The 12,067-nt window shown below is 37.5% G+C and overlaps 1 protein-coding gene across 1 annotated transcript in view; it reads left to right on the top strand.

Annotated features, from left to right (window-relative positions):
* The window catches only part of FREM2 (FRAS1 related extracellular matrix 2), a 305,213-nt gene that overhangs the window by 143,062 nt on the left and 150,084 nt on the right, over nt 1-12,067 (top strand). Inside the window, exon 3 of the mRNA XM_053708413.1 lies at nt 1,270-1,416. Coding sequence (XP_053564388.1) covers nt 1,270-1,416 — 147 coding nt within the window. The remainder of the gene's footprint in view (nt 1-1,269; nt 1,417-12,067) is intronic.

Below are 12,067 nucleotides of genomic sequence, written 5' to 3'. Positions count from 1 at the left end.
CACATTTATTATAGGTGGCGGCGGTGTAGAGGGATTAGATTAGGGGTTAATCATTTTAATATAGGTGGCGGCGGGGTAGGGGTATTAGATTAGGGGGTAATATAGTTAATGTAGCTGGCGGCAGGGTCCGGGAGCGGCGGTTTAGGGGTTAATATATTTATTGTTAGGAGTGAGAGGGGGAATTGCAGATAGAGGGGTATACGTGTCGGGTTATTTTTGGGAGGCGTGTTAGACAGTAACGGCAGATTGTATAATTTAGTTTTTTTATGCGGCGGCAGTTTCTAAAGTGCCGTAAAGTCACTGGTGACTCCAGAAATTTGTACTTACGCAGATTTCTGGACATCGCTAGTTTGTCTGACTTATGGCACTTTAGCAAATGCCGGGGCCGTATATGAGATAGCTCGCTGTGCAAGCTGAAACTACGGGCGGCGCAGGTTTCCACGCTTGCGCCGAAACCTGCGCCGTATATCGGATCGCGCCCCAAGTTCCTTGTGGTTACATCTAACATTTGCATAAGCCAATCAGAAAATAGGTGCAGCTATTAGTAGGTCAACATACATCTAAGCAGCTGGATCAACTAATCAACTCAGGAATAACTGCCAACTGCCACCTTAAAGCGGCAGTAAAATACAAAATAAAGTTTCATGATTCAGATAAAGCATGCATATAAAAAAAAAATCCAATCTACTTCCATTATCAAAATGTGCACATTATTTTATATGCACATTTTCTGAGGCTCTTAACAAGCATGTGCAAAAGTGCACAGTATACATGTATATGCATCTTGTGATTGGCTGATGTGTGTCACATGAAACAGGGGGAAGGTAATTTGTATTAACTTTAAAACGTTCCAGAAAATATTCTACTGCTCATTTCAAATTAAAAGCACATGCTATTGCACTGTATTTTATTGTGTATTTTTAAGTTATTTAATTCTACTGTATTTAGTAAACAAACCCTTTTTTTGTGAACACTAATTTTCTAGATAAAATATAATCTGCCATAATACTTTTTGTTCAACAAAATATAATGTTTATTAAGAGCCCTCTGAACAGATATTTGTAAACATGATGATCTACAATTATAATTATATATCTATCAACTTGTCTTACAGTAAAATAAATGTCACACTGGTACATTATTTGTGTCTGTTATGTATTTATCTGTTTGTTTTACAGAGTGATATTTCTAAAAAATAAATATACATTAAATCGAAAGCACCTGTATATCATCAACATACTGATGTATCCATATTTTTTCATTTTTCAGGAGGAAATAAGCTGAAGAACCAGCATTTCCGTTTAAACTGGGCTTGGATATCAATAGAGAAGGAGTATTATTTGGTGAATGAAGATGCCAAATATTTGGAAGTTACCTTGAAACGCAGAGGATACTTGGGAGAAACGTCATTTGTTAGTAAGTCGAACTTAAGATTTTACAGAATCCTACACAAAAATTGTATGTTAACTAAATTGTCTAGGTTTCTAATGTTGCTTTATTATGAATTACTGAATTGAATAAATGTTTTATAGTTAAAATGTAAGTTGTAATATAATTAGAAATCAAGGTGTTTTAAAAATATTAAAAATGTCATTTGTAAAAAAATAAGATATTGAAAAGAAAGAATATAAGAAAATAACTTTACTTAAAAATAAAAACTATCAAGGGGAGTATTGATGTAAGAGATATTGGCATCTATTTATCAAGCTGTAAACCGCAAATACGCTGGAATTCCACAGCGTATTTGTGGCGAGCCTGATCGCCTTATTTATCAAACCATACAAACCGGCAAAAGTAGAATTTGGTGACATAACATACGATCCAACGGACTCAGTCTGACACAGATCGATGCTTACGTCACTACAGATGTTCCGAACGCAAGTTCGGCACTATCTGACTACTTTTGCTAGTTATCAAATAACTACCAGGTACGCTCGCCACTATTCCGGCCCAGCGTACCTGGTTTTCAATCCGCCGCCCTTGAGGCGGCGGATGCCATAGGAATCAATGGGAGTCGAAAAGCAGCGAAAGCTTATGTTCGCTGCTGCCCGATATCCTATTGATTCCTATGGAAATGTTTACACCTAACACCCTAACATGTACCCTGAGTCTAAACACCCCTAATCTGCCCCCCCTACACTGCCACCACCTAAATAAAAGTTATTAACCCCTATCCTGCCACTCCCAGACCCCGCCGCAACTAAATAAACTTATTAACCCCTAAACCGCCGCTCCCAGAGGCCACCTTATTAACCTCTAATCTTCCGCCCCCAACGTCACCGACACTATATTACATTTATTAACCACTAAACCTAAGTCTAACCCTAACCCACCTAACTTAAATATAATTTCAATAAATCTAAATAAATATTACTATCATTAAATAAATGATTCCTATTTAAAACTAAATACTTACCTATAAAATAAACCCTAAGATAGCTACAATATAACTAATAGTTACATTGTAGCTATCTTATGGTTTATTTTTATTTTACAGGCAACTTTGTATTTATTTTAACTAGGTACAATAGTTATTAAATAGTTATTAACTAGTTAAAATAAATACTAATATACCTGTAAAATAAAACCTAACCTAAGTTACAATTACACCTAACACTACACTACAATTAAATTATTTAACTAAACTAAATACAATTAAATACAATTAAAAAAATTATCTAAAGTACAAAAAAACCCCACTAAATTACAGAAAATAATAAAATAATTAAAAGATTTTTAAACTAATTACACCTAATCTAATCCCCCTAACAAAATAAAAAAGCCCCCCCAAAATAAAAAAAAGCCCTACCCTACACTAAATTACAAATAGCCCTTAAAAGGGCCTTTTTGCGGGGCATTACCCCAATTTTACCTGTAAAAAAAAATTACAACCCCCCCAACATTAAAACCCTAGTGTAGGGTAGGGCTTTTTTTATTTTGGGGGGGCTTTTTTATTTTGTTAAGGGGATTAGATTAGGTGTAATTAGTTTAAAAATCTTGTAATTATTTTATTATTTTCTGTAATTTAGTGTTTGTTTTTGTACTTTAGATAAAAAAAAATTATTTTATTTAATTGTATTTAGTTTAGGGAATTAATTAAATTATAGTGTAGTGTTAGGTATAATTGTAACTTAGGTTAGGTTTTATTTTACAGGTATATTTGTATTTATTTTAACTAGGAAGTTATTAAATAGTTAATAACTATTTAATAACTATTGTACCTAGTTAAAATAAATACAAAGTTGCCTGTAAAATAAAAATAAACCCTAAGATAGCTAGAATGTAACTATTAGTTATATTGTAGCTATCTTAGGGTTTATTTTACAGGTAAGTATTTAGTTTTAAATAGGAATAATTTATTTAATGATAGTAATATTTATTTAGATTTATTTAAATTATATTTAATTTAGGGGGTGTTAGGGTTAGACTTAGGTTTAGGGGTTAATAAATTTAATATAGTGTTGGCGACGTTGGGGGCGGCAGATTAGGGGTTAATAAATGTAGGTAGGTGGCGGCGGTGTAGGGGGGGCAGATTAGGGGTTAATAAATATAATGTAGGTGGCGGTGGGCTCCGGGAGCGGTGGTTTAGGTATTAATAATTGTATTTAGTTGCGGCGGGGTCTGGAAGCGGCAGTTTAGGGGTTAAACACTTTATTAGAGTTGTGGCGGGGTCTGGGAGCAGCGGTATAGGGGTAAACAGTATAGTATAGTGTGGGTGTTTAGTGACAGGGTACCAAGAAAGCTGTAAAAAAGCCAAAGAGCAGCGAGATCGATGACTGTTAACAACAGTCCGCTGCTCATCGCCCCATACTAGGTGCGCTGCTTTTTGACAGCTTTTTTGATAATTTTGGAGAGCGTATTCAGGTCCGCAGCAGCGATGTTAGGCAGTCTTAGGCGAACGTATTGGTGCCGTCGAATGCAGGTATGTTGACGCTTTGATAAATAGATGCCATTATCACTTCTTCTGGTATGGTTATGTCCCATCAGGGGATAAATCCTTGATGAGATCTATAGTATCAAGTAATATGAATAAGAATTACCATAGTAGGTTAATAAGGAAAAGGAACACAGATAATAATAATAATAATAATAATAATAAATTATTAATAAAATATGGGTTAGCCTGGCAGTGGTGTCATGGGGGGGAGGGGTCAGAAGACCCCAAAGCACAATGGCTGATTGTGATTGGCCCTTATTTTGGCACTTTTTTCCCACCCACTCTGCCCAGGCTCCCCTAGCTCCATGCCACCCCTGTCCCTAGCACTGCCTGACCCAGCCCACAGACCACCTATGGACTACTGGCTCCTGTCACAACCCCAATCACTTCACCTGGAGCACCACTGTAAACTGGTGGTGATTTGAAGATGTTCTTAAGGGTTGTAAAGTAGTTCTCTTTAATTAGCCAACATGCCTAAAACAAATGAACTTCTGTACTACTTATGCTACTTAAAGGGACATTAAACAGTATGAAATTGTAATCTAAAATGTTTCATTATGTGTAGCTAAAAAACTTTGCAATATACTTTCATTATTTATTTTGTCCTCTTTTCTTGTAATTTAACTCAGAAAATTCCAATGAGTTGGTATAAAATAATGGGCACCGCCATGTTTTAGCTTATGTTTTGCATTATCTATCTTTCCTGCTGAGGCTAGCTATAAAACAAACAAATAAAAGAGACTATCCAAATATGGCTGTGTGAAACATAGGATTATCTAAAAGGGTTCCACATTGCCTTGTTTGTACAAACAGAGATAAACAGAACATTAGTTCAAACATACGTGGTGCCCATGACTTTATTTTTTTTAAAAAGTACTTTATTAAAACTAAACTTTTACACTTATATTTTCGATATTTAAACAACTAAAATAATTGCATATAATTGCCTACATATTATTCTAAAACTAGTGTTTGCTTTGAATACATCATTATATCTAGCATGCATTTATTTACTCTTTAACTTCCCTTCAAGGACCAGGTTTTGACACCCATGGTTTAGAAAGTCCCTTCCATGACTATGTATTATATTTGTTTTGAAATCGTTTACATTTTAGATGTTTCTATGTAAATTAATGGAAACAATTTGTATTCAACTCTTTAACAACTTTTATGGCTCTAGATAGTCTTTTGCATTCTATTATCTGACCTTGCATTATGGATCATTTTTAGACCCTTTCTTAATTAAAATAAAATATATTTCTTTAAAAATAAAATATATTGTTTTGTTTTATTAATCCCTTCCCGCCGTTAGTACATTCTATGTCGTCCTAACTGCGCTGGGCTTTAGCGCCATTAGGACAGCATGGAATGTCCTAGCCGTTTGGCTGTCCTGAAGCCATAGCCCTTCCTAAATGAGATCGCTAGCTGAGGGGCGTCCCTAGCATCATAGGCACTCCCCCTGAACCAATCCCATCATTAAAATCACACAATTGAATGAACGATCAAATGATTTAAATTTTTACTTATTTGCTTACATCTGAACTTTTTTACGATGTAGAGAAATAAGTCCCAGCAGGAAGGGGTTAACTAGTGAGACAGAAACATAAATAACTAAAAGAAATCACAACACATTTCACCATGAGCAGTATACATGCCAGACTTGTTGCTATGAGCTGATTTCATCAAGTACTGACATATCCCCAATCTCTTTAAAAAAGCCTACTGTAGTTCTTTTTAGACTTTTTGGCAATCAAAGTTGATACAAGATGTGTTGAAAAGTAATCAGTGTTCAATGAGCCAACTGGTATAATGAACGTTATCATGTTTTACAGGTTGGTGTTTATTTTTGGCTGCTGCTCTGTGTTTTTGAACACATTCTTGTAAAAGGGTGGTACACAAATTACACAACCCAATCACAATTACTCATAAATGAAAAATAAATAAATACAACGCTGAGTGACAATGCATTTCATTAACAAAAATAAAAGACATGCAATAGCCAAGAGAAATACAGACTGCACACAATCAGAATAAAAAAGCAAAATCATTAAAAGTCCATTAAATTGTAATACAAGATGTTAAATTTATATGTAGTAACACATTTTGCAATATAAATGAATAATTTATTTTCCCCCTTAATCCTATAGTTTGAGGCCGAATTATCAAGCCGTCAACTATGCTGCATTCGACGGTACCAATACCCTCGCCTAACATCGCGGCCGCGGACCTGAATACACTCTCCTTATTTATAAAAAAAGCTGTCAAAAAGCTGCGCACCAAGTACGGGGGAATGAGCAGTGGACTGTTGTTAACTAACAGTCATCGCTCTCACTGCTATTCTGCTTTTCCCCAGCTTTATTTATACCCTGTCACTAAACACCGCCACTATACTAAAATGTTTAACCCCTATCCCGCTTCTCGTGGACCCCGCCACAACTAAATAAAGTTAATAACCCCTATTCCTCCGCTCCCGGAGCCCACCGCAACTCTAATAAAGTTATTAACCCCTATCCCTCCGCACCCGGAGCCCACCGAAACTCTAATAAAGTTATTAACCCCTATCCCCCAGCTTCCGGACCCCTCCACAACTAAATAAATATATTAACCCCTAAACCCCTGGCCTCCCACATAACTACCACTTACTAAACCTATTAACCCCTAAACCACCAGCCCCCCACATCGCCATAAACTAAATTAAGCTATTAACCCTTAAACCTAACAACCCGCTAACTTTACATTAAATATTAACTCATCCCTATCTTATAATAAATTTAAACTTACCTTTAGAATTAAAATAAACTATATTAAAATACTAATTAACCTACCCTAACTATTATCCTACAATTACATTAAACTATATTGAACTATTAATTAACCTACCCTAACTATTATACTAAATTTACATTAAACTAATAATTAAAATACCTATATTACATATTTAAAAACCTAACCCTACTCAAGTTATTTAAATCTACTATTAAAAATTACTAAGTTACAAAAAAATAACAACTAAGTTACACAAAATAAAAAACACTAAGTTACACAAAATAAAAAATAAATTATCAAATATTTAAACTAATTACACCTAATCTAATAGCCCTATCAAAATAAAAAAGCCCCCCCAAAATAAAAAAAAACCCTAGCCTACACTAAACTACCAATGGCCCTTAAAAGGGCCTTTTGTGGGGCATTGCCCCAAATAAATCAGCTCTTTTACCTGTTAAAAAAATACAAACAACCCCCCAACAGTAAAACCCACACAACCAAACTCCCCAAATAAAAACCTATCTAAAAAACGTAAGCTCCCCATTACCCTGAAAAGGGCATTTGTATGGGCATTCAGCTGTTTTACTGCCCAAAGTCCCTTACCTAAAATTAAAACCCACCCAATAAACCCTTAAAAAAAACTAACACTAACCCCTGAAGATCCATTTACATTTTTCGAAGACCGGACATCCATCCTCATCCAAGCGGCAGAAGTCCTCAGCGAAGCCGGCAGAAGTCTTCATCCAAGCGGGCTGAAGTCTTCATCCAAGCCGGCAGAAGTCTTCATCCACACAACATCTTCTATCTTCATCCATCCGGTGCGGAGCGGCTCCATCTTCAAGACATCCGGCGTGGAGCATCCTCTTCTTACGACGTCTCTTGAAGAATGAAGTTTCCTTTAAATGACATCATCCAAGATGGCGTCTCTTACATTCCGATTGGCTGATAGAATTCTATCAGCCAATCAGAATTAAAGGGGAAAAAATCCTATTGGCTGTTGCAATCAGCCAATAGGATTGAGCTTTCATCCTATTGGCTGATCCAATCAGCCAATAGGATTGAGCTTGCATTCTATTGGTTATTCCAATCAGCCACTAGAATGCAAGCTCAATCCTATTGGCTGATTGGATCAGCCAATAGGATAAAAGCTCAATCCTATTGGCTGATTGCAATAGCCAATAGGATTTTTTTCCCTTTAATTCCGATTGGCTGATAGAATTCTATCAGCCAATCGGAAGGTAAGAGACGCCATCTTGGATGACGTCATTTAAAGGAAACTTCATTCTTCAAGAGACGTCGTAAGATGAAGATGCTTTGCGTCGGATGTCTTGAAGATGGAGCCGATCCGTGCCGGATGGATGAAAATAGAAGATGCCGTCTGGATGAAGACATCTGCCGGCTTGGATGAAGACTTCTGCCGGCTTCGCTGAGGACTTCTGCCACTTGGATGAGGATGGATGTCCGGTCTTCGAAAACTGTAAGTGGATCTTCAGGGTTTAGTGTTAGGTTTTTTTAAAGGGTTTATTGGGTGGGTTTTAATTTTAGGTTAGGGACTTTGGGCAGAAAAAGGGCTGAATGCCCTTTTAAGGGCAATGTCCATACAAATGCCCTTTTCAGGGCAATGGGGAGCTTAGGTTTTTTAGTTAGTTTTTAGTTTTTATTTGGGGGGGTTGGTTGTGTGGGTGGTGGGTTTTACTGTTGGCGGGTTGTTTGTATTTTTTTTAACAGGTAAAAGAGCTGATTTCTTTGGGGCACTGCCCCGCCAAAGGCCCTTTTAAGGGCCATTGGTAGTTTAGTGTAGGCTAGGGTTTTTTTTTATTTTGGAGGGGCTTTTTTACTTTAAAAAGGGCTATTAGATTAGGTGTAATTAGTTTAAATATTTGATAATTTATTTTGTATTTTGTGTAACTTAGTGTAGGTTAATTAATAGTTTAATATAGTTTAATGTAATTGTAGGATAATAGTTAGGGTAGGTTAATTAGTAGTTTAATATAGTTTATTTTAATTCTAAAGTTTAAATTTATTATAAGATAGGGATAAGTTAATATTTAATGTAAAGTTAGTGTGTTGTTAGGTTTAGGGGTTAATAGCTTAATTTAGTTTATGGCGATGTGGGGGGCTGGTGGTTTAGGGGTTAATACGTTTAGTAAGTGGTAGGGAAGTGGGAGGCCAGGGGTTTAGGGGTTAATACATTTATTTAGTTGCGGAGGGGTCCGGGAGCGGCGGGATAGGGGTTAATAACTTTATTAGAGTTGCGGTTGGCTCCGGGAGCAGAAGGATTATTATTATTATTATTATCGGTTATTTGTAGAGCGCCAACAGATTCCGCAGCGCTATAAACAAAGGAGGAGTACAACAAAACAATTATAGGGTAGAGGGCCCTGCCAATAGTTGCACTGTTGTAGTCAGCTCTTAAGAAGGTGATCTACTAACAGCTGGACTATTAGGCTTAAATGCTAAGAGGGTTCAGGGGATTGCAGTGGAGGAGAGGAACTGGTATTAGGAAAGGTTAGCGTAGGTTGTATGCGTCCCTGAACAGAAGAGTCTTTAGGGAGCACTTGAAGCTTTTAAAACTAGAAGAGAGTCTTGTGGAGCGAGGCAGAGAGTTCCATAAGATGGGAGCCAGTCTGGAGAAGTCCTGTAAACGGGAGTGTGATGAGGTGACAAGAGAGGAGGAGAGTAGGAGGTCATGAGCAGAGCGAAGGGGACGGGAGGGAGAGTATCTGGAGACAAGGTCGGAGATGTAAGGGGGAGCAGTGCAGTTGAGGGCTTTGTATGTCAGAGTGAGAGTTTTGTGTTTGATCCTAGAGGCAAGAGGAAGCCAGTGAAGGGATTGGCAGAGAGGCGCAGCAGATGAAGAGCGACGTGTAAGGAAGATGAGTCTGGCAGAGGCATTCAATATGGATTGTAAAGGAGCTAGGCGGCAGGTGGGGAGACCAGAGAGGACAGAGTTGCAGTAATCAAGGCGGGAAAGAATGAGAGAGTGGATTAAAATCTTAGTTGTGTCTTGTGTAAGAAAGTGTCTAATTTTAGAGATGTTTTTAAGGTGGAAGCGGCAGGCTTTAGCCAATGACTGAATGTGAGGAGTGAAGGAAAGATCTGAGTCGAATGTGATCCCGAGACATCGGGCGTGCGGGGTAGGGGTAATGATGGAGTTGTCGACAGTTATAGAGATATTGGGGGTGGAGATTTTGGAAGAAGGGGGAAAATGAGGAGCTCAGTTTTGGAAGGGATAGGGGTTAATACATTTATTTAGTTGCGGTGGGCTCTGGGAGTGGTGGGATAGGGGTTAATACATTTATTTAGTTGCGGTGGTATCCAGGAGTGGCAGAATAGGGGTTAATAACATTATGTAGGTGGTGGCGATGTCGGGCGGCAGATTAGGGGTGTTTAGACTCGGGGCTTATGTTAGGGTGTTAGGTGTAAACTTTACTGGTTTTCTAGCATAGAAATCAATGGGATATCTGGTAGCATCGAACATGAGCTTTCGCTGCTTTCAGACTCCCATTGATTCCTATGGCATCCGCGGCCTCCAGGTTGGCGTATTGAAAACCAGGTACGCTGGGCCGGAATAGTGGTGAGCAAACCTGTTAGAAATTTGATAACTTGCAAAAGTTGTCAGATAGTGCCGAATTTGTATTCGGAACATCTGTAATGATAAAAGCATCGATCTGTGTCGGATTGAGACCGGCGGATTGTATGTTACGTCACAAATTTCAACTTTTGCCGGTCTGTAGGCTTTGATAAATGGGTTGAATCAAGCTCGCCACAATTACGCTGCTGAATTCCAGCGTATTTGCGGTTGACGGCTTGATAAATATCCCTCTTTGAATCTAACAAGTGTGGGCTTCACAATTCCTGTTAAAAGTGGGGAGTCCAGACTTGCAAACTCAACACAAAATTAGCACAAAAACCCCCCCAAAACTTTTACCTATATATCATATTGAATTTATATTCCACAACCTGTTTCACTCATTTAATAAAGTCTTTTCAAAATAAGATTTGTTATGCTGAATAAAAGAAACCCTTATAAAATGTAGATATGAGGTTAGCTTCATTTTAACACAAGTATTTCTTAGAAAAGAACAAATTGGGTCCTAAGACCTGCTCTCCAGCCCCCCCCCCCCCTTCTATATGTTCTCCCTTCTTCAAATGTAGGCCGGTAGCTTGACCACTGCTGCAGCACTTGATGCTTTAAAAGGGACATTAAACTCAAAACTGAATCGCTTGTAAAATGTTTAATTATAAAAGGACACTAAACAGGAAAGAATAAAATATCTCAGTCTCAGCCAATCATATATTAAATAATCTGTTTAAATAGCACTTCATCCTACAATCATTTTCTTCTTCTGATCCCAGGAATCAGGGCCGCCATCAGGGGGTGATAGGGGTGACTCCTGTCAGGGGCCCAATGGGCCAGGGGGGCCCCATGAGGCAAGAACTAAAAAAAAAAAAAAAATGTTTTCAATTTTGGCTGCCACCAGTACTACAGCAGAGTGCTAATTGAGCATGGGCAATGCTATTACAAGGAGTAAAGTATTAGTATTTGAGAGGATTTTTAAATGTGCACTATACCACTATGCACAGTGTGAGACAGACTAGGCACTTTATTTGTACAGTGTGTGCCTGAGTCAGACAGCAGATCACTTTCATTTGCAGAGGAGGTAGGACTTAGCAAATGTTTTTTTATTTCTTTGTGCAATTTTGTATTGTAACTTCAGTGTGGTAGTAGTTGTATGGTGGGGCCAGGGGTCCATAAAAACACATTTTTTAGCAATATGTAGCAGTGTATTTATGATTATTTGACAATGCTGTAGAAATTCTATATTTAAAGCCATGTAGAAATGTTTCCTCCTCAATACAAAAATGTTAGGTGCCCTTTTGGCAGATATTAGTTTTTTTTATTACTATATATATTTTCATTACATTCCAGTTTACTGCCCCTTTATGCAAGGACTTTCCAGATGCAAGGAGGCATTTTATCTTTTATTTTTACATCTGCATAAAATGTTACTCTCAGACTAAGATTGCTCAGTGTTTGAAATGAGACAGGTTAACTTAACACTGTTCAGTTTACACTATAGCTGACTTAATTTTGACATACATACCAACAAGCCTAAATCCTGCATTTAACCAGATCTAATGGTATGAGTACCACAGCTTATGGTTCCACCAAGACCATATAGAGTACAGCATTTTCAAAATACATAAGTACAGCTGACAGATGGGAACATTTGTACACTATATTTGAAGTGGTGCTCTTGGTTGGGGAAAATGGGGAAAAAATCAAACAAACATATGTCAACCTTTTAAAAGGACTTTTCTTCATCTAGCCATCTACCCAGATCATTAATGTACAATTTT

The sequence above is a fragment of the Bombina bombina genome, chromosome 3 (assembly GCF_027579735.1).
Source record: "Bombina bombina isolate aBomBom1 chromosome 3, aBomBom1.pri, whole genome shotgun sequence".
Lineage (NCBI taxonomy): Eukaryota > Metazoa > Chordata > Amphibia > Anura > Bombinatoridae > Bombina > Bombina bombina.
This window is presented reverse-complemented; position numbering and strand designations above follow the sequence as displayed.